At 37.9% G+C, this 24,614-nt stretch overlaps 1 protein-coding gene across 2 annotated transcripts; it reads left to right on the top strand.

Annotated features, from left to right (window-relative positions):
* The first annotated feature begins 5,989 nt into the window (after nt 1-5,989).
* On the top strand, nt 5,990-16,636 carry LOC131689290 (uncharacterized transmembrane protein DDB_G0289901-like). Of its 2 annotated transcripts, none has more exons than XM_058974274.1 (6): nt 5,990-6,142; nt 7,647-7,729; nt 7,791-7,876; nt 12,002-15,483; nt 15,650-15,969; nt 16,034-16,636. In XM_058974274.1, exons 2-6 carry the CDS (start codon nt 7,658-7,660, stop codon nt 16,589-16,591), a joined length of 4,518 nt encoding a protein of 1,505 aa, XP_058830257.1. In that variant the 5' UTR covers nt 5,990-6,142; nt 7,647-7,657; the 3' UTR covers nt 16,592-16,636. The 2 variants fall into 2 exon arrangements, with proteins under 2 accessions (XP_058830257.1, XP_058830258.1); XM_058974275.1 differs by having other exon boundaries at nt 5,993-6,108.
* Nucleotides 16,637-24,614: the final 7,978 nt, after the last annotated feature.

Below are 24,614 nucleotides of genomic sequence, written 5' to 3'. Positions count from 1 at the left end.
TTGGTTTTCTATTAATATCTTTTTATGTGTTAATTTCTCGCTAATACTTTGTTCTAGAGGTTTTTAGAACTTTTGTAAATACACATTTTTGCCGAAGCAATGAAGTTTCTATCTCTTTTGTTTGCATAGTTACAGGCGATTTTCAAAACAAAAATGGTTTTTTTCAAAGCTATATATCTTTCAACATTGCAAATGGATTTTCAATCTTTGAATTTCATTTAAAAGATCGGAACTTTTGCAGTTTTTGGTGAAAAACTACGGGAGCGTTATTTCTGTAAAATAAATAATTAATTTTTGAAAATGGTGTATTTTTCAACAAAAATCGTTTATAACTTTTCAAATAGACGAGATAATAACTTTGTTACTTCAGCAAAAATCTTCGCCATACAAAGTTCTAACAGTGTTGCAAACAAACTATTTACGATAAATCAATGTATGAAGTGACAAATGAGATATAGTGATTTTAAGGGGTCACGTTTTCAACGTTCAATCTCTTATGGTAAAATCAAATGAGAAATAGCCATTGAGTGTGATAATACCGAATGTCATGGCAATTCTATTGGATTTGTAAACGTTTTTGAAAGAACAATCTACCGTACATCTAAATAGTACAGTGGATTTACAGTAGTGTTAGCTGCAAACTATCGTTAATTCTAAATCGGCCTACAAAAGTTATCTATGCTCACTTGAGTAAATCCTTTTTGGTTTGGACTAGTGCTCAAAACGAGTGCTAGAAAGAAAATGTTTTAGTTCACGTCTTGTTATATTAAAATAAGATCTTGAAACGAGTTTGTTATTCATAGCAGCGGAAATTATTGTATGCTTTTCCAACATTTATGCAATGTTTGAAAGTATAAATTAATTGTCGACTATAATGACGGCTGTGGGTAAGTTAAGGAAAGATTCTCAATTTTTGTTACTTCAAAACAAATAAAAATAAGAGGTCTGAAAACCGCTAACCGCGAACTGGTAAAATAACTCATAAACCATAATTCCCTAGCATCTATATAATGCATGATGACGGTACTTGCTTTATTGGCCCCGTAATAGATAACTTTTATTTAGAGTTTACTATAGTACGCTATTAACACTATTGTGAATTAACTCTAACATGTAGTTGTACGGTAAAATGTTGTGTTTTCAAACAGTGTCACATATTCAATAGATTTTCATTATAACACACATTGACTATTTCTCAGTTGATTTTACCATAAGAGATTGAGCGATCAAAACGTGACCTCTTTAAATCACTATTTTTCATTTGTCTCTTCATACACTGATTTATCGTAAATACTTCGTTTGCAACACTTTTAGAACTTTGCATGGAGAAGATTTTTGCTGAAGTAATAAAGTTATTATCTCGTCTATTTGAAAAGTTATGAACGATTTTTGTTGAAAAATACATCATTTTCAAAAATTAATTATTTATTTTACAGAAATAACGCTCCCGCAGTTTTTTCACCAAAAACTGCAAAAGTTCCGATCTTTCAAATTAAATTCAAAGATTGAAAATCCATTTGCAATGTTGGAAGATATATAGCTTTGAAAAAAACCATTTTTTTTTGAAAATCGCCTGTAACGATGCAAACAAAAGAGATAGAAACTTCATTGCTTCAGCAAAAATGTGTATTTACAAAAGTTCTAAAAACCTCTAGAACAACGTATTAGCGAGAAATTAACACATAAAAATATATTAATAGAAAACCAATTTTTAAAGAGCCACCCTACCTTAAATATTGCAAAAATCATAGCACATGAACCATTAGAGATAGCCACATAGTTTCTTCGGAAAAGTTGCTTCAATTTGATTAATTTATAACTTTGTAGAACACTATGTAGCTGAATTTTACATATCTAAAAAGTTGATACTTTGAACACCCTAACCACAAGGACCACCCTAATTCAACTAATATAAAAAAGTTGGCAAGAAAGTACTAACAAAGTTTGCCGAAGATACTATATATCTACAACCAACGGTTTTGGCGCAAACAGTTTTGTCTTCCTAAATACAGCTTTGGGACCATAGTGCAATGAAGGCAGTGCTAAGTAACTTTTCAATATAGAAGTTTCCTTTATGGAAGTACGGTTCTTGAACCAATCCTATGGAAGCATTCCGCTGCGTAATGCAGCATACCGGGGAGTTCGGCCGGCTTTTCCCACGCTCCGTTCGCCGTTGAAAATAGAGCGGCTTCCTTAAATGGCCGAGCAACCAAAATAATTGACAAGAATTGCATTAAAATATATTTCCAAGTTTATGTTTTAGTTTGGCCGCACTGTTGATTCTTTCCTGTGTGCTAGATGCAGAAAGATTGTTTTCATTGTGGTAGTAGTGTAGGGGAACATGGGGAGACTTGACGAGGCTTTCAGTTAAACCCACGCAAATCTCTGAAAAATCCAAATACTTTAAAGGGCATTCAAATTCAATGTGCAAAATTCATGATTTTTTGCCGAATTTTTAATTACATTTTAAGTCTCCCCACTGCGAGATATTAAAGAATAGTAAATATTATAAATATTGTACCCTCCTTCAGATTTGCCACTTGGTGAAGTCTCCCTACAAAATCTTAGTTAAGTTTCACTAACATTAGTTCTTACGTTCAATGCCGTGCAAATTTTAATAACAACTGTTTCAATATTCCGATTTATGTAAAATAATTTCACTATTTCACAGAGAATAACATGATATATGAGTACTTTAAAAAATTAATTGCTCAAGTAGATATGTCCATACAAAGTTTGATGAAAATTGTATCATTTGCCGCAAATTTATTAATTGCGGAACATTTACTATGAGGAAAGGATTTTTTATGCCAAACTTTGAAAATTACCTTAAGGGACCGAAACAAGCACAAAAATATTGCTTACAAAATTTTAAGAACCGTTTTTTCCAATTGTAAAATCTCGCTCTTGGTCAAGCCTTCCCATTGTAAAGTAAAAATGGAACATTCGTATTTCTGAATCACGTATTGTAACACTTGGCCTATCCTAGCGTTTATTGAGTGTTTTTAGTGAATTAATTATTAATGGGGAGCATTTTCAGCAAAGTGAATCTGTCAAATAGATTAAATTCAAATTGCTGAAGTTCCAGTATGTTAAATTGCTAAAACCTTCAGCTGATGAACATTCAGCAAAATGTTACTGACTTTCGGCGAAAAAAAATGGTCTGATAGAATATATTCGTAAATTGCTAGGAATTAGATTCGCACAGAAAATTTTCATAAAATATACGAATTTTTCGTACATATAATGAATCGTTCGTAGTTCTATTGAAACACTTTTCATTACGATTGTTTAGTGAAAACCACGAAACGACTTTCGTTGGCTTATTACGAAATGGCTTAATTAGCAAACGAATTGTTCGCTGCTATATACGAAAGTCTTTATAATATTTACGAGCACCATTCGTCAAACCGTCAACGTCAAAGGAGTTTCAATATAATATGGAGTCATTGTTGCTATTCGTAATATAATTGTTGATCACCACGACGGTCTTGGTCTGACTATTTAGTAACTGTATCCGTGTCCGCCGATTTCAGGAAGATTTCCTAAACTTCTTTCGCTTCCATTTGATCCAAAATTCGGAGCAGTACGGATTCAGTTGAGCCATCGTAAACTGCTCGTTGGTTTTGAATGAAGAAGTTAGTTTTTCTCTGCGGGAGCAATGTCAAAAAATATGCTATTAAATACGAAAAATTCTCTTAGATGAACGAAAAGAATTCGTGCGACCAACGAGATTGTTCGTAATATACACAAATGTTTATTAAAATAAACAAAACATTTCGTTTCATTCACGAAAAATAATGTCGTTTTCAACGACGACATTCGCACAATGTACACTAAATTAGTAAAATTTACGATAGCTTTCGTTCATCAAGCGGCCATTTCTACACACCACAATCTTTCTAGTCCTCAACAATGATGAGCAGGTTGAAATAGAATCGAATTTGCCAGATCGGTCCCTTTAATTAAAAAAATCACTGATGTCAAATATCGATCCTAAAAGATCGAATGCGACCAACGAAATCGTTTGTAGTATACATAAACTTTTATTAAAATAAACGAAACATTTCGTTTCATTCACTAAAAATAATGTCGTTATCAACGATTACATTCGTTCAATGTAAACTAAATAAGTAAAATTTACGAAAACTTTCGTTCATCAAGCAGCCATTTCTTCGTACCACAAGAAAATCGATTTTCATAAATTAAAAAAAAAAATCGATGTTATCAAACATCGATCCTAAAAGATCGACTGAAAGCAATAAGAGCCTAATAAATATGAAAACTTTTTAAGATAAGTGAAATAAAATCGTGCGATCAACAAAATCGCTCATCATATACATAAACATTTATGGAAATAAACTAATCATTTCGTTTCATTCACGAAAAATAATGTCATTATCAACGATAATATTACTGCAATGTACACTAAATATGTAAAATTTACGAGTGCTTTTGTTCATCAAGCGGCCATTACTTCACATCACAATCTTTCTAGACCCGACTAGAAGTGAGCAGGTTGAAATAAAATCGATTTTGCCAGATCGATCTTTTCAGTTAGTTAACAAAATCGTTGCTGTTAAACATCGATCTTAACTTATCGATTGAAAAAATAATATGCTAATGAATACGAAAACTTTCTTAAGATGAACGAAATAAATTCGTGTGTGCAATGACATCGTTCGTAATATACATAAACGTTTATTAAAATAAACAAAACATTTCGTTTCATTCTCGAAGAATAATGTCGTTATTAACGATAACATTCGTGCAATGTAATCTAAATAAGTAAATTTTACGAAAACTTTCGTTCATCAAGCAGCCATTTCTTCGTACCACAATAAAATCGATTTGGCCACATCGATTTTTTTTAAATTAAAAAATATCGATGATGTCAAACATCGATCCCAAAATATCGACTGAAAACAGCAACAGTCTAATAAATACGCAAACTTTTCTAAAATAAACGAAATACATTCGTGCTACCAACGAAATCGTTCGTATTAAACACAAACGTTTATTAAAATAAACAAAACATTTCGTTTCATTCATGAAAAATAACGTCGTTACCAACGATAACATTCGTGCACTGTACATTAAATGTGTAAAATTTACGAAAGCTTTCGTTCAGCAAGCGGCTATTCTTGTTGATGAAATGAACGAAACCTATTATTTACAATGCACGAAAATACTTCGTTGCAGAAAACAACGAATGAATTCGTGCATTGCATGATCGATTTCATTATATTTACGAATTTATATGATCAGAGTTTGACTACGTTTTACACGCAATTCAACCATTGTAAATATACTAGGAGAACTGTATTGAGCATTGGAAGGTAAAATTGAGCACCTTCTAGCCCTGCGAGAAAAGCACCTATCTTTATGAAAAATGTCTTTTTGTGTTTCTTGACCCCACCGTTTTCAAGTGAAAATTGTTTTGAAACCTTACATGCGCTAGAAAGAAATAAGGCATAAAAGGGTTAACCGATAGTTCTGAATAAATATGTATATAACTAATGAAGAATATAACTTGAAATTATTCTGGCTGCAGCCAAATAGATATTGTCATCATTTCGCATGCTTGGTTCAAAACCAAGGGATGGCATATTAGGCATATTACCCTATCTATCACAAGCTCATTGAGTACCGGCAGTAATTTTACAGGTTAAAACATGTAAAATTCTATGATCAGCCAATAAATTACGATACAATTTTGTTTACGTAAACTGTATTACTAATATGTTTTGGTGTGCTAGCCATTATTTATTTATATCCAAGTTTTCGACCATCTTCAAGAGCCTGAATACTCTCGGCACGAACTGCCTAGTTTAATCAACTAATTCAAACCTCTGTTTTTGTGCATGACGTGCCCCATCCATTCCTGCATCATCCCAGTATTCGGTGATAGCGATACAAGCCACAATCTTTGATCGCAGTTCTCAGACACAGACAACCACGCGGTGATTTTTTTTGGTCGTGCATATTACTTTAGCAAGAGGCAGAACTTCCAACTTCAGTCTCAGGCTGATCGTGCAGCCGCGCAGTCCTAGAATTAGTGAACTTTCTTTTCACTTCTGTTTGCGTGCAGATTTGTTAAAATTCAAGGTACGCGAAGAGTGCCGGTTTTCATGTGTTAAAGGTTAGCTGATTTTATTGTTAATTTAACAAGTGCCGATCGGAGATCGTGATTCTAGTTTAAGAACAGAATGTTTTTTGTGTACGAATACACTGTTATTTATAAGTGATTCCGTTGGGCAGTATTGAAGGAAAAACAAGTTTTGGTTGCTGCATAGTTCGTCAGCTTAATGACCTTGCGGCTACAATAGAACGAAGATCATTTCGTCTTTGTTTCTAATGAGGCATTATTTATTCATGAATGTATCGTTAATGGGAAAATTAAACTTATTGGTAATATTGCCTACTCGAACATAAACACCAACTGACGTTGGCTTGTAAGAGATGATAGGTTGAAAACTTTATTTATTTTGAAGGCTTGACCATTTTCGTTTAGGATCTATATTTTTGTTCCACATTGTAGTATATATTATTTGGATTTGAACCCAATAATCAGATCTGCACGTTTTGCCGATTACTAAACTTATTGTTTTTGAATTCCGTATCTGATTGTGTCATTGATTAATAAACAGATCAACAGCTCTGGCACGGTTAACACATGTGCTTTGCAAAAATTTAGATGTTCCTATTCTCAACCAACAATTTGATCCCAAACTACATAACAAGTTTAGAAGGCGTTCAGACGTTAGTAATGTATAGAAGTAAACAATACTACCATAAAGGGCTACGATTCATGGGGGTTTCTGATTAAACAACTCACGGGAAGCAAAGGATACGAACTTGATTAAACAAAGTTTCAAATCACTGGGCATAAAATATAAAGCATTTTGTTCACCTTCTTGTATATTTTTTAAGACCGTCGCGTCAGATCCAGCAGAAATAATGGGATTTTCAGACCAATTATTGTAGAACGTATTGTTAGTGCAACACATGCAATATTTAATGCAATTGATCTGTTCACAATTTGTCAGGATTGTATATGTGCGTGTATGTTACTTTTTTCCATTTATATTATGATTAATAGTTTTGCCAATATATACTGATCGTATTAACTTCCTTTTAACTATTTGAATGGACATGCCTTAAAAGCAATGAGCAAGTTCAAAAACGTCATCATGTAATAATTTGTTTCGTAACTGATTGTCGAGCCGATAAGTCCATAGATGGGAAAAACGAAATAATGTTAAGCAAACCAACGGATCACTTTCTAGTGAACCGGTTCTTCTGTAAATGATGGAACATGAAACCCACGACCAGCGAAAAACCCCAATCGTTGGGGATATCCGGCTAATCGAAAAGCCCGTTCGCTAACGTGCGTTGTTTTCGCTTCAGGTCAGATTAAATTGTATTACTGCGATGACCTACAAAAAGAACAAATGCTTGTAGCACAGTTCGGAGCCGGGTGATTTTGATTTAAATAAATTATCAATAATGCTTTTAGAATTTACGAATGACGATTATTTCGTGTTGAAGTACACACCATATAATATTACTTAATTTGAAAAGGTTATCGCAGAACCACAAGAATACGGAACTGCAATCGTTCTTAATCATATTTTTGCTTTCAGCTCAACGGATAATGGCTAGTCTCTGGTTAGGCCTGATTTTGGCGTTCAGTCTGACCTTGGCATATGCACAGGAAGAGGTTATCGTACGTATTGATATAACATTATGATTTTATTGTTGTTATGTATTGCTTTCTATTCCGCCAGAAATGCCCAGGAGGAGAGTGCGTTAAACTACATCTTTGCAGAGATGGTGAACTCGTCACAGATGGTTCCAATTTAATCGATATCAGGTAATAATATAATAAAATTAATACATTTCTGAGTTCATTACTTTTCATTTCGGCATTCGATGAATACAGAAAACGTATATCGGAGATGCATTTTCAATATCGGAAACAAGAAACAATTGTGTGACAGTGCGACTCTTTGACAAGTTTGCAGACTTTTAAGTTACTTTCGGTGAAAAAAGCGTCGTTCTAAAAAAATGTTTAGCGATACAGAGAGTGTTCGTCTATTCAGTCAATTTCCATGCAATAATGAAATATTTGAGCAATGTGCTGCTAAATTTTTATTGCAAACTATTGAAAATTGGAGGATTCAGGAGGCACCTTGAAAAGGCGGTGTACACCATAACTCGAAATATCCTGGGCCAATAGTTTGGAAATTTCGCACAGTTTTCCTTTCTGTCATTGCCCAGGTAGTTGCAAAAGCGTTTTACAAAATTATTATTATTATTTTCACAATAACATGTTAGCTGATCTTTTTAGTGAAAATCGGGTATTTGGCTTCAAAGTGAAGTGAAAAATTCAAAACTCGAGAAAAAAATAATAGAGCTCCCATAATAGGTGTATTAGATTTCGAGTTACGATTTTATTTTGTTGGAGACGAACCACTGCGACCAGTATTTAGATATTTTGTGGTAGTTGAGTTACGATGTACACCGCATAACATATTTTCGGCGAGGCGCCTTCGGAGATTCGCTGTCACTCGCTCAATTTTCAGTATTTTCCCATGAAAAGTTGTGGAAATATTGTTCAATTGTGGCATTATTATATGAGAATTGAATGAACGCTCTTTGTATTGTCACAACAATTGATTTAAATGTGACTTTTTTATAGATTAACCTTAGCCAACGCTCTCCTCTTAAGAATCGAGATCTTATGCAATGGAATTTATAATACCTGTTATGAAACTCAATAAATATTTTTCGTGAAATGGCACAATTTTAAAATAATTAACACTGAAAATGTTATAAAAATCGACACAAAATTGATTCTTAAAAATCCTAGGTTTGTCGCTGGAGAAAGCTATTTTGAATATACTGTGAAAATTCAAGAACAATAAAAATCATTTGTTCGAGTTACATTGCCGGCTCGCTTAAACAAATGGTTTCGAGAAAAATGCGGTTTTAATTTTTACTGAGGGTATCAGGGGCGGACCCAGAAAAAATTTCGGGAGGGGTCCGAATTTTCGATTTTAAAATGAAAATTGTACAATTTTTAATACGTATTACATATCTTATTTAATGAATACCAGTTTCGCTGGTAAATTTTTCTTTGGAGTGATTTTGAGTTTGAAACTAATATAAACTTTAAACTCATTTAAAATTTCTCAACAAATAAAATAATTTCGGAGGGGGGTCCGAACCCCCAAGACCCTTCCCCTGGATACGCCACTGGAGGATATACAAAAAGGAATTACTGTATCGATTTTGTTGGCTATTTTCGGCAAATTTGAGACTAAGAGAAACGAAAGCAATGAAATTGAAAGACGGATAGGTATTCTAGAGCGAATCAGTTATAAACTAAGAATGGAAAACTAGAACTAGGCAGGCTCATATGGGCATGATCGAAAGGAAATGTGAAGACTTGGGTGCAACGTCCAACTCCTACTCTGCAGAAGGCAAAGAATTCTTCACATTTCCTTTCGATCATGCCCATATGAGCCTGCCTAGTTCTAGTTTTCCGTTCTAAGTTTATAACTGATTCGCTCTAGAATACCTATCCGTCTTTCAATTTCATTGCTTTCGTTTCTCTTAGTCTCAAATTTGCCGAAAATAGCCAACAAAATCGATACAGTAGAACCTTGCGGCAATTAAAACATAGTAACACAAAAAGGAATTGCGATTGAATTGAAAATGTGAACATTTATATATAGAAGCCACAGTACATGTTTGAAAAAATCCTTTTTAAGACCATAAAGCACATTTTAGGCCAATAAAAAACCGATTTTTCAAATATTAAATCCCATAAAACATGGGACAATTATGCGTATGACGGTAGTGTAACCCTTTAAGCAGTTGTCAGATCATGATTGGCTCAGCGTTCAGTTAGGTAAACTAAAATGTGTTGCAGATTCCCAGTGAAGATCGTCTACGTGTTGGTTACACCATTGAAGGCTCAAATACTCATATTATTCATAATTAATCTATATATTTTAAATTCTTATAAACTAACTTTATTAGTTAGCTTTAAAGTCGTCACTGTTGTGCTATCTTATGACAAGCGCCATTGTCACATTTCGAGAAAAACGATTTTTAAAGTTAGATAGTGAATATCTTGGAACTTATAAATGATAAAAACTATTCAGGTAAGACAATTGATCTATTTTGTCTTAATCGCTCTATTATTACAAAAGATCGGTTGACAATATTGGGAGTGTTGGCGAAAAGTGGAAACAAAAGTTGCATTATTATTATTTCGATGAAGCTTTATTATACGCATACATTATTTTTTCGATGAAAACACGAGAGAAAATAATCTCTATAAGAGGACAGAAAAACAATTGCATACACGAGGTCTCTGGTAAAACTATATTTAGACAAAAATTCAGTTCAGTTCAGAATTTGTAGATATACAGTACCAGCAGAAAGGGATTGTTACGTTAATAAGTACCATCGTAGACACCAATGACTGACATTTAGCCACTTTCGCGTTAATTTGAATTTTAAATTTGAATAATATTTTCGCTTGGGTTTTTTGTCTCTCGGTAGATAAATATGACCAGAAATAAATCAATATCATTGATGTACTTACTGTCCGGAAACTTGCTCTCCTTTTAAACAAGTTCAGTTTTGAATTGTTCTTCTTAACGGTCTTAACGGTATTGTTTAATACTTAAATTTAGAGGTATTTTTTAACAACAGGGATACCCCCCTTGATCGAGATGTCATTTTTATATATGCTGATTTCAATGATTACAATGTTTGTTAGTACACATGTTATAAGAGCAAAGGCATAATATCTCCATTCTACTTCAATGCTAAGTGAGATAAAACTGTCTTTGTAAGTTAACCTCCCAAAATTGGTTGAAATTTTGAATTCTTTCTCTTTGGATTTGCGTTCAATACACTGATATATTATATATTTTACACGGTGTGTTTGATAGAACATTATTCGAAAAAAAAATCGGTATCTCTAAAACTTCAGTATGTGATAGAATGAACATTTCTCTTTCATTTGCAACCGATCGCAAAATAATCGGTCGGGGACTCCAGAACAACTTTTTATTTTAAATATTTTTTGTTTGAAAATATAGGTTTTGCAATGAAACTGTTTGACATTTTTGCCACTAGGTATTGCTATAAACAATTAAATATTACTAAAAGTGAGAATCTGGTGGGATATTTCATTGTCTACAAATATGTTGAAAATTATAAATCGATCTAAAATCGCCCGGGAAAGCAATTAAAATTTTGTCAAAGTTTTAGATTTGTATGGGGTTTACTGGTTAATAAGCCGATTTCCAAAAATATTCTCCTTTTTGAACAATGGTTTGTTTTAATGGAATAGTGTAGAGGAATCTGAGCGCTGAAAAGGTCCCACCTTAAAGCGGAAAAAACATATTTCCAAATTTCACCAATGATATCTTATGACCAAGGACGTATATAGAAGAGTAGATCAAATTTGTATGAAATTGGTACTCTTTTCAAAGATGCTTCAAAGATTCCAAAGTAATGTAGTAAAAAAGGAACAGTTTTTTCTGTCAAAAATGTATTCGTTTCTTCATTCTTTTTCATTTCTTCCCTCGTTCTGGAAGACGGCTGATATAATCTGAATCAACCTCCTTTTACGTCAACATCTTGTAAGATATTCGGTTCCGCTGTGTTTCCAGCGCCACAATCCAGGCAAGAATTCTATACCTCAGTATCGACAACAATACATAAGCCAGAAGACGCCTTTTCTATTGCTTGGTCGAATTAGAGTACGGCTAGCTAAAGTGTTGATAGTTTTGGCCGTTTTGTCGCAGGAATTGTCGAAGTGGGTGTCGTTCATCGATCATCTCACCCAGTTGTTTGAAAAGCACGCTTTGAGACATGGTCACCAACAGTAATTTCAACATCGCTACTTCATTTCATTCGCACAAACTGCTGTTACATATAATAGAAAGACAATTAATAAAGGTTTGTTTTCTAGGTTTAACCCTGACGATCCCTGCGAACACTATCTTCTGAAGTGTTGTAAGATTCCAAATGAAGAAGATGAAGAAATCGTTGAACCTCCATTTTCTGGCGGGCAAGAAGTTGTGCAACCACCGTCTAGTCACGGAGAGATAATTCCTGTTCCTCCCACGACTCACGAAAATCTCAATAGTGTTGACGCAGGAGGTGGTGGTGCGATTGGTGGCGGAGGAGTAGGAGGTGGACCAATAGGGAACGGAGGAGCGGGCGGTGTGCCTACAGGAGGTGGAGGAATTGGAGGAAGTTCAACCGGTGGTGGAGGATTCGGTAGCGAACAAATACAAGGTGGAGGTGTCCACCCAATAGGAACCGGAAACGGAGGCATTGGCCCGATAGGAAATGGAGGCGGAGGAGCTGGCGGAGTGCCTACCGCAGGTGGAGGTATTGGAGGAAGTTCAACCGGTGGTGGAGGATTCGGTAGCGAATCAATACAAGGTGGAGGTGTTCACCCAATAGGAACCGGAGGTGCAGGCGTTGGTCCAATAGGAAATGGGGGCGGGGGCGCAACAGGAGGTGGACCAATCGGTGGTGGTGCTGTTGGAGGAAGTGGAGCAGATATTCCACCTCTTGGTCCGCAAATAGGAGCTGGTGGTTACGGTAATTGTCATGGACAAGGTTTCATTGGTGGTGGTAGTTTAGGTTACGGTAGTGGATCACCTGTAGAAATGTTTGGGGGAATGTTTCCATGGGGCAAGCCCCACTTGGGAAATTTGCAGATTGGTCAGTATCCACCCCAAATAAGTGGGTTGTTTAACTATGTAGTTGGAAGCGGCGGGCAATTTGGAAGTGTTAATAATGCGGGTGGTTTTACCGGAGCACCTCAAGTACCTGGTATGGTAGGATCAGGAGTTAGTGCGTCATCTAGTTCGTATGCTGGCAGCCAATCTGTGGGGCACTCCGGGCAGTTTGGGACTGGTTCAGTAAGTGGTTCGACATCTGGAGCTTTCGTTGGTAGTCAGGGAAATTTACAAACTGGAGGATCACAGAGTAGTGCCAGTGCCGGTAGCTCTTCTATTACATCTGGAGGACTGGCAGTGCCAGTCAGCCAATATGGGAGCAAACCAGGACAGTTTGGAAGTAGTTCGGTCACTGGCTCGGTATCTGGAGCTTTCCCTGGTACCCATGGCATTGATCAATCGACAGGATCGCAGAGTGGTGCTAGTGCGGGCAGTTCTTCTGTCACATCCGGTGGATTGCAAGTACCTAGTCATATAGCAACTGGGACTAGTGCTCTTTCGGGCAGCCAATCTGTGGGGCAATCCGGGCAGTTTGGAAGTGGTTCAGTGAGTGGTTCTACATCTGGAGCTTCCACGGGTAGTCAGAGCAATTTTCAAACTGGAGAATCACAGAGTGGTGCTAGTGCGGGCAGCTCTTCTATCACATCTGGAGGAATGCAAGTGCCTAGTCACACAGAATCCGGGACTAGCGATCTGTCAGGCAGCCAATATGGGAGCCAATCAGGACAGTTTGGAAGTAGTTCGATTACTGGTTCGGCTTTTCCTGGTAGTCATGGCATTGGTCAACCGATAGGATCGCAGAGTGGTGCTAGTACGGACAGTTCTTCTGTCACATCCGGTGAATTGAAAGTACCTTGTCAAATACCAACTGGGACTGAAGCTCTTTCGGGCAACCAATCTGCAGGGCAATCAGGACAGTTGGGAAGTGTTTCGGTTACTGGTTCGTCGTCTGAATCTTTCTCTGGTAGTCAGGCTAGTGGCCAATCTGGAAGAACGTTGAGTGGAGGTCCTGCAGGCAGTTATTCTATCACAGCCAAAGAAGTGCATGTTCCTAGTCATACAGAATCTGAGGCAAGTACTTCGTCTGGTTCCCAGATTGGCAGTCAAACGCTGGTGGAAAATATGCCGTTTTCTAATACATCGACTGGGTCTTCATCTGGTAATCAGTCTGGAGCTAATTCAATAACTTCCGGAGAAATTCAATTACCCAGTAATACGGATCCTTCACTATTCAATCAAACTAAGGGACAAATTGAAAATGAATCATTTTCTGGTCCGTTGTCAGGATCTTTATCTGGTAGTCAGAGCTTGGATAATCCAGAAAGTATTTCAGGAGGCCTGCAGCATCCCATTGGATCTGGAGTCAGTGAACAGTTAGGTGGTGGATCACTATACCCACATGGAGAAGTGCCAGGAAGTTTTTCGCCTGGACTTGAGCCTGAAAATCAATCTATCCCTCCTACTGGAGAAATTGAGGTTCCAGGTACAAACGATTTTGAAGGTTCAGACGGAAGCCAAAAAACAGGATACTATGGTAGCGATTCTAAAATACCTGTAGGAAGTATGCCAACTGCTGGTGCAGGAAACAAATCTCCAGGTCAGTCTGTTGATGATGTCTCAATTCATTCTGGAATAAAAAGCCCTAGTTTACCAGAATCTGGTGCCGGTATTTCGAGTGTATCTGCACAAAGCGAGCAAACATCAGGGCTTATTAGTAGTGGTGTTTCTACTAGTGAAGTGAAGAAAAATGATATGACTGGCATTTCGGCTGGTCAATTATCAACTGGATACCCAATCTCGGGAGTTACGCATGACCCAAGTGGATCTGGGTTGGGTGCCGCAGTGGACTCTCTTGGACATTTAAGTGAAGGCACACAAAGCACTACTACAACCGGAAAATTGCCAGGAGGTTCATCTGGTGTAGATGCCAAACCACCTGGACATTTTGGAATCGGTTCGTTGATACCAGCGGAAGGAGTTTCAAGCACAAAAGAATCATCAGCTACATTAGGATCCGATAAAGTACACAAAAGTGGTATTACTGGTTCTGGTATATTTAAAGGTAGTAATGTTGAACCTAGCGCAGTTTATACTGGCAGTTCTTTATCACAGGGACAACTTATTGGAGAAGCTGTGATTTCACCTGAAAAGGTATCAGCAGGAGGATTTACAGAATCTATATCGGGTTCCTTATCAGGTTCTGATTCCGGAGGTTTTGTTCGAGAACAAACTGGAAGTGCTACTGATACTATAGGAGTGCAGAGTACTGGTACAACAGGATCAGTAGGCGGTACTTTACATGGTTCCTCTGCTGGCCTGTCTGGTATCGATGGAAAGCATACGACAAAGGTAACACATGATTTAAACCATGGAGAAACCGACAAGTATTCTTCCAGCAGCGCAGGAAGTGAATCACATCATACTCTTTATGGGACTGGGCCGACTATAGTGCGACCTGTAGGAATTGGACATGGTTCAGAAACTATTTTACCTGATAGTAAGGGTATCATAAAAGATCAAACAATAAATACATCTGGAGCCAGTGCAGGAGGAACGTTTATTAAACAACAAGATTTTACTGCAGGTGGAGTAAAGGGTGGTCATCAAAAATCTACAGGTGGTGCTTATGGAGGGCACTTTACAGAGAAACATTCTGGTAAATACTCGTATGGCGCTTATGGTCATAAAGATAGCTCACACGGTTAGTACTGGTCACATTTTTGATGCATGGGTTCTGCACGAAATGCACGAAAGAATGTTACAAAATAAACCGCAAAAGCAGTGGAATTTCTCTTAATGCAAGCAAGCTAGATTGTAGAATAATCATTATATTCATGGCATTATAATATAATTGGCATTATTTCCAGATGTAACAGCAAATCCACTTGTTCCTTCGCAAGAAAACGTGGGATGTGGGATTCGCCATGCCGATGGAGTTGGATTCCGAATCACCGGCAACAATGACGGTGAATCTGAGTACGGTGAATTCCCTTGGATGGTTGCAATTTTGAAAGAAGAAAAAGCCTTAGATCAGGTCATCAATGTATATCAGTGTGGTGGATCTCTGATCCATCCTCAGGTTGTGTTGACCGCTGCCCACTGTGTACAAAACAAACAGCCTCATGAGATTAAAATACGCCTTGGAGAATGGGATACTCAAACTACCAATGAAATCTATGATCATCAGGTATTCTGGAACAAGAAACAATAAGGTTACCTTAAATATTTAATTCTGTTTTATTTGTTTGTAGGATCGAAACGTTATGGAGATAGTTGTGCACGATAAATTTTACAAGGGAGGTCTTTTTAACGATGTAGCCTTGCTATTCCTTAATAAACCGGCGGAAATTATTGACACTGTGAATACAGCGTGCTTACCTCCTCAGGATTATAATTTCGATTTAAATCGTTGCTTTGCCTCTGGTTGGGGTAAGGACGTATTTGGAAAAGAAGGAAAATATCAAGTTATTCTAAAGAAAATAGAGCTGCCCATAATGCCTTTCATCAAGTGTCAGGACGCTTTACGCACAACTCGACTAGGTAGAAGATTTAACCTAAATAAGAGCTTCATTTGCGCCGGAGGAGAACCAGGAAAAGATACCTGTAAAGGCGATGGAGGATCTCCTCTAGTTTGCCCTATTCCAGGAACGACCAACCGTTACTATCAGGCCGGTATAGTTGCCTGGGGTATTGGATGCGGGGAAACGGGAATTCCTGGTGTATACGTTAATGTTGCCGCATTTAGAAATTGGATCGATGAACATTTGACACAGCATAGCATCCCACATGATTATTACATCTACGTATAGGAATAACAAATTGACCCGAAAATACAATTCCCGAACGGATCGGTATATGTGATTTTGAATATAAAGATCTTAATATTACTGCCATGCGGGAACTATTTCTCACTGGTTTACAGGAAAAGAAGATTATCAACTGGTAACTTACAATGACACAAACTCATATTCGTACACCACTATGCGGAAGGCTTATATGCACTTTACAGATAAACATTTTATTGATAGATTTTAATTATGTAGAATGATTTTACTAGACAGCATAGGGAATATTGAAGCATCATCCTTGTAGTACAAATATTGTTCAGCATATCTACCGCATAACGAGTCATCTCCTTCTGATGATTTGAAAAGCGTTGTATCATATTGTAGCGGAAATGGGCTTCCACTCATTATCGGCAGTGATGCAAATGTTCATAACATCATTTGGGGCAGCTCAGACATCATCCAAGAGGCTCTGGACTGATGGAGTACATAAGTAGTGCAAATCTCTACATTCTGAATGTGGGAAACCGAACAACTTTTGCGAGGTCTGGGAGAGGGAAGGAGTTAGACATAACGCTTTGCTCTGAAAGAATTTCGGATGAGCTGGGTAATTGATGTTCCAAATGAAACTGAACCGTCTCTATCCGGGCAGAAATATGTATTTTTCAATCATTTTGATGTCACCTTCAATGTGCTAACATATCGTAATCCTAAATCTACAAACTGGGACCTCTTTTTGAAAAACTTGACGACCAAATATCATGGATATTTGTCAACAATTAGTCAATTGGACGACTTAGATGACGCCGTGGATTCTACAAACTTATTCATAGTAGCATCCTACGAAGAAGCTTATCCACTTCGTACCGTTAAATCGATTAGGCGAACCCCGTGGTGGAGGGCTGAGCTCAGTGATGTACCAAATCGAGTTTTTATAATTTTGGGAAAAAAACCCAAGATTTTTTCCCGGTTAAAACCGGTTTTTCGCGGGAAGATTGGGTTTTTTGCAATTTTTTGACATTTTAGTAATTTAACATTAATGTATTGTTATTCAAACATTTTTATTTTATTTATGAGCATTATTGTAATAAAGTTTTGCATGTATATGAATTCTGAATGGTTTTCCTCGATTGAATCATTGTTATAGCGGTGATCCAGTGGCGTAGCCAGGGGGGGGGGGGGGTTGGGGGTTAAACCCCCCCCCCCCCCCCAAACCAAAATTAATTGGATTGAAAAAAAAAAATGATACTGACGAATTTAATTTAATATTCCACAAAATATTTTTGGAAAAATATTCTCTGATCACTACATTGAGAACTGTGTTTAAAGCGTCATGAAAACTTTTGGAAAATTGTGGGAAGGGGATCTTGTAACTTATCTCTTAGCCAAAATCCCATAGTTGTCAAATTACTTCAATGTAAAATAAAATAACTGTCTGAATTATTATGAGCTCATTTTTGGAAAGATGCTTCAATATATGGATCAGAGACTATTTTTCGAATGGGAATCTAAATTTGAATAGGTTGATTGCATATAAAACATAAGCTTGTTTACCGAAAATTTGCATACATTTCAACATTTGCTGAAAATGTATTTTTTTAGATTGTGTAGAGTTTAGACAACAATTCAATATGGTTAACAACAAGAATAACATTTCTGAAACTAGTTGAAAGCTGATGTAATTTTGTCTCTAGTAGGTCAGGATCGGTTTTATGAGCATTGGATTTTTGTTGTATTATCAACTATATGAATAGCCTCTTAGCAGGATGCAATGAATGGCGTACTAAAATTTGGTGTACTACGTACTGCAAGTTGTGAGGTTGACTAATGAAGAAAAGTAAAATTAATGCTCGATAAATTTTTAACAGTCACGATCACATTCATTCGAAACTGCCAAATTTCGATGTTAAGTAACATTGAAGAATTTCAAAACGTAAAAGTGTTCATCTGCTGATAGAATAATTTTGACGGTTAATCCTCCTAGAAGTAATTATAGAGAAGAATTACTCTTTAAGCAAATTTGGGTCGAGACTTAATGTCTCCAGCAAAGTTTTCGAAAGTGCTATTTCAAACAACTTTGTCAAAGACATAAATATCCCACATATTCAGAGTATCGAAATATAGTAGTAGAAAACCTTTACAACAAGCTATTCTGAAATTACTGTATTTGATAAATCTCTTCTGTGGTAATTAAATAATAAATTCACATTGCGTTCAAGGTGCCTTTGAAGCTTACAAAAAAATAAGGGAACTGGATTTAAAACAAATAATTCCTAGATATTAAAAGGACTCAAAAACACAAAGATTGATTCCATTTTCAGGAGCTAGCTTCAATTCGGCGCTAGCTTAGTCCGCCCACCAAGTTAGTGTCGGATTCTGATGATGTGAAGTCGAAACGCAAGTTTCAGTTCCATCCATCCATAATTTAGTTATAGGTTTTGTGTTCTCAACTCGCAATGAATGTTTCAAACAATTTTATCCGTAGCGCAGAAAAAATAGTTTTCACCTAAATTTTTCTTCACTAAGAGAAATATAGCATGCCCAGTCCATTTAAATCCCTATATGTTGAATTCATGTAGCCTTCATATTGACATTATCAAAAACTTTGCTGAAGGCACCATGTCTCTTAATATTTTTGAAAAATTAATTCACCATAATTACCTCTATGAGAATTAATCACTAAAATTTCTATATCAAAGCAGGCGCTGTTTTATGTTGATAACTTCCCGAAGTTGTCAAACTTTCAAAGTCAAGGATTATTATATTAGGTGATCTTGAACGTTGAAATTTTTTTAGATCATTTATCCCACTTTAAAAGATCGCAATTTTTGACTACATTGACATATTATACAAGAAAATAATCTATAGAGGTTTGAAAACTGTTCCATGTTGATCTTTCTTGTTTGTAGACTGGAATGACATCTATTTGACTACTTATGTTTTTGAGTTTTCAAAAATATATCAAACTCATATTAAATTTTAAGATTTTTTAGAAAAATTTGCGACTTTCATCAAAACCCCCTCCAAACCAAATTTCTGGCTACGCCACTGCGGTGATCCAACATTTCTTTACAAATATTGTGGTTAAATTAGTGATAATAGTTTTCAACACGTTTTGGGCTAAGTCGATTGCGTATCTTACTGTGAATCCACCTAAACGTACTAAACATTTTTTCTACTGTTGCTGATGTAGTTGATGCCGAAAGAATTCGGATTGCGATTTGTGAGAGTTCTGATTACTGTTCATACTAAAGACGAATTTCAAGGCCACTCGTTTTCTGCATCTTACTCACTTTTACTTTTCACCGAACTAAATAGGTATTTTCAAAATTTTGTGTGAATACTTTATTTCGCTAAAAGTATAGGAACCCCTAAAATGAGTAACAAGCAGAATAAAAGTAGTTTGGGCATCACACGATTATTCTAATTTTCACTAGTCCGAATAACAATGACAATTGTTCGCAGAATTATGTGAAACAAGTTGGAATGTGGAATGGACCGAAATTAAAGTCGAAGGAACAGAAAATGCTCCGTAAAACCCGTTATAAATATACTAGAATGTGAAAATTGGATTTGAACTTCAAGTTTCAAAATCGGACACGAGCTTTTCGATTATGGCCTATAGAATAAAAACCGTAAAAAAGTATATCCGGTTCTTACAAAGGACTTTTCTTTATACAACTTTTAATCTTTTTTTATATATATATCTTTATTTTAGAGAGCTTTCAGCTTTGAGCTGGTTCACCTTTTTAATCTTGAATGTAACGTTGTACGGGTTTCATGAGCGAACGATCTACCACGGACCAGGTGTTCGCTCTTCGTCAAGTACTGCAGAAATGCCGCGAGTACAATGTGCCCACACATCATTTGTTCATCGACTTCAAAGCCGCATACGACACTATCGATCGAGATCAGCTATGGCAGATTATGCACGAGTACGGATTCCCGGACAAACTGACGCGATTAGTGAAGGCGACGATGGATCGGGTGATGTGCATAGTACGTGTCTCAGGGACGCTCTCGAGTCCCTTCGAATCACGCAGAGGGTTACGGCAAGGTGATGGTCTCTCGTGTCTGTTATTCAACATCGCGCTGGAAGGTGTAATAAGAAGAGCAGGGATCGACACGAGTGGTACGATTTTCACAAAGTCCATTCAGCTACTTGGCTTCGCCGATGACGTTGATATTATTGCACGAAACTTTGAGAAGATGGAGGAAGCCTACATCAGACTGAAAAGAGAAGCCAAGCGCGTCGGACTTGCCATCAACATGTCGAAGACAAAGTACATGATAGGAAGAGGTTCACGAGAAGAGAATGAGAACCGCCCGCTTCGAGTTTGCATCGGTGGCGACGAAATCGAGGTGGTTGAAGAGTTCGTGTACTTGGGCTCACTGGTGACTGCCGACAATGATACCAGCAGAGAGATTCGTAGACGCATCGTGGCTGGAAATCGTGCTTACTTTGGCCTCCGCAAGACACTTCGGTCGAACAGAATTCGCCGTCGTACGAAGTTGACCATCTACAAGACGCTGATTAGACCGGTAGTTCTCTACGGGCACGAGACCTGGACCATGCTCGTGAAGGACCAACGCGCATTTGGTGTCTTCGAACGGAAAGTGCTGCGTACCATCTACGGTGGAGTGCAGATGGAAGACGGCACATGGAGACGGCGAATGAACCATGAGCTGCATCAGCTGTTGGGGGAGCCGCTCATCTGTCATACCGCGAAAATCGGACGACTACGGTGGGTTGGGCACGTAGCCAGAATGTCGGACAATAGCCCGGTGAAAACGGTTCTCAATTGCAATCCGACCGGTACAAGAAGACGTGGCGCGCAGCGAGCACGATGGATCGACCAGGTGGAAGACGATTTGCGGACCCTTCGCAGACTGCGTGGCTGGCGACGCGCGGCCATGGACCGAGTGGAATGGAGGAATCTTTTGTATACGGCACAGGCCACTTCGGCCTTAATCTGTTAATAAATAAAAAACGTTGTACGGAATTTCCTGTGAGAGAATTATACTGGAGGTTCATCCTTGCCGACTTTTTCGGGTGAGATTATTCTAAGCGGTTCTCATGCTCAAGGATCTCTGTCCGATTTTTACGATTGATGTTTATATTCGATTTTTACATGCTAAGATATCTGGAGTGGGTTCTACACAGTATGTTTTATCCTTGCGACTTTTATTTTCGGTCTCTCGAATGTAAATGTAACATTCTTTAACCCTCCGGATGTCGCGCTTATGGCCCACTGAACGAGCAGCCGCTGGTGCCCTAAGACGATTTCGCTAGATTTTCAGAGCAGCGTGCACTCAGTGCACTAGCGCGACTGCCGAAAGGTTAAAAAACATTAAATGAACATCATACATTCGATAAAACGAAAAAACCCATATTTCGTCCGGGTTAAAATGATTTGGGAAAAAACCCGGTTAAAACCCAAAAATAAAAACCCGGGAAGATGGATTTTTTCCCATCGGTACATCACTAGCTGAGCTTGAAAGAATGAAGAAGGATATGAGAAGAGCTTTGAACCGGCGTCAGCGTGATGACTCCAGGGCTTTCAGGTCAGCTCGTATTGCATATAAGAAATGTCTTAGATCTTCAGAGCGGACTGGCTGGTAACACTTATGCAGTATTGTCTCTAGTCTGAACGAGGCTAGCAGGCTAAATACAATTCTCTCGAAATCGAAAGATCTTCAGATGAACTTCTTCAAAATTAGAGACGGTGTTTACTGCCGCTAGAAGCATAATTGTCCAATGTGTATAGGGATTCCCATAGCACATGGGACAGTTATGCTTCTAGCGGCAGTTTATGTGACGGACAAAAAAGATGTTCTTAATGGTCTCTTCGATGCAGACTTTCCAGGTTGTATCGCTCAGGAGCTGAACAATGTTCTCAGATCTTATTCTGGTGATTCGGACTCGTGGGACATTGGTTACCACCGAATCGGTCAAGTGGGCAATTGACAGCTTTGCTCCATAAAAATCGGACGAATAAATGGATTCGATATTCTCAAACAAGTCTTGAAAAAGATTATGCTTTTCAGTCTTGGTACCGGGTATACCCTGAAAGCATAGAGAGATATAACTGTTAGATTTATTCCCAAAGAGGGGCGCTCAAGCTATGAGGAAGCCAAGAGTTTTAAACCTATCAGCTTATGTTCCTTTCTTCTAAAAGCTTTGGAACGGATCATCGATCATCACATCAGGAACGTTAGTTTAGTTCAATATCCACTACACGAAATTTAACATGCTTATCAGTGTGGAAAATCCACGATCACTCTGCTTCACGATGTTGTTTACAATATTGAGAAGGTCTTCTTGCTCAAGAAATCTAGCTTGGGTGTATTCTTTGATATTGAAGGTGCTTTTGAAAATGTGTACTTCCAGTCTATTCTGGAAGCGACGCGCGATCATGGGGTATCTGCATGTATATCGGGTTGGATAAACGCAATGCTTAGTAACCGCAGTCTTTGCTCGTCACTGCGACAAGCTGAGATATGCATGTTGAGTATTTGCGGTTGTCCTCAGAGTGGCGTTCTGCCACTTTTGTTGTGGAACCTGGTTGCCGACGGCTTGTTGAAGAAACTCAACGATTATCAATTACTAATGCAACATGCATAAAGAGCTGTCGAACAGTGGTGTCGACAAGTTAAATTATCAGTTAAACCAAACAAAAATTCAATTGTTCTTTTCACGAAGAAACGAATAACAACCGGGGCTCGTCTCTTGCAGATCTCTTATTCTGAGCTACTGTGTGCAAATCAAGTCAAATATATTGGAGTTATATTGGATTCCAAACTTAATTGGTCTGCTCGCATTAAGTTCAGAGACAAGAAAGCATGCATGGCCTTCGGGTAGTGCAGACGAACTTTTTGAAAGTCCTGGGGTCTCAAACCTGAATACATCTATTGAATTTACACGACAATTGTGCGTCCAATACTATCATACGGATGCCTTGTGCGGTGGTAAAGGGCAGAGGTGATGACTGTCCAGTCAAAGCTAAATCATCTGCAAAGAATTGTGCTCATGGCGTTGACTGGTGCTTCCACCACAACTCTGACTGCTGATCTTAAGGTATTTCTAAATATCAAACCATTGCACTGTCAAGGGCCTTAGCTCAGAAAAATCACGGCCCAAACTAGTGATCGCGGGCCAAACCCAAATCGAAGAACTAAGCATTGCCTACCTTGTCTGGGTGCCTGGACATTCCGGTATAACTAGAAATGAATGGCTGATGAATTGGCCAGGGCAGCTTCAGCGGTTGCCTTCGTTTGTCCTGAGCCCGCCCTGCCGATTTCGACAATTTGGATAAGAGAAAAAATACGGTCCTGGGCTTCGTCCGAGCACCGCAATTATTGATGAACTCAACAAACGTGTCGCCAAACAAAAGACGTTTCTAGAACAGCCGTTCCCAGTGATTTATACTACATTTTTCAAAGCTTCACTCCATGCTGACCAGGGTTTTAACTGGCCACTGCAATCTCAATTATCACATGGCAACTATTCAGCGCGCTGAGTCTTTTTCATGTGATCGTTGCGAATTCGACTACGGAACCTCATATCATCTGATATGCAACTGTTCATCAGTAGAGCATGGTAAAACAATTGCGAAATCGAGTTTTCGGCCGTGCTTACCTAGGTGACACCATGTTTGGACGACTAAAACTCAGAGACATACTAAAGTTTATGTGGTAAAGAGCTTTAGGCTTTAGGCTTCTAATTCTACTTGCTACTTGGTGAAACTTTAGAGTTATCACAATACTTGGTCGGCGAAAAGAGTGAGGCACACGCCGGGTTGCTCCCCGGGTTGCGAGGACCTGAAAAACCGGAAGAACGAGCTAGTGTTGCAGCGACCAGAGGAATGTTGGTTAGTGGTTAGTGTATCATGCGAAGCCAGCAGGCGAAGCGGAAGGAATGGAAACAAAAGGATGAAAAGAAGATGGAACAAGAGAAGAAAGTGAAACGGAAGTCTTCTCGGAAGAGGTACAAGGGTGATGCACTGATCATCGAAGCGAACGATACGACGTCCTACGCCGCTCTTCT

Source organism: Topomyia yanbarensis, chromosome 3 (assembly GCF_030247195.1).
Source record: "Topomyia yanbarensis strain Yona2022 chromosome 3, ASM3024719v1, whole genome shotgun sequence".
NCBI lineage: Eukaryota > Metazoa > Arthropoda > Insecta > Diptera > Culicidae > Topomyia > Topomyia yanbarensis.
This window is presented reverse-complemented; position numbering and strand designations above follow the sequence as displayed.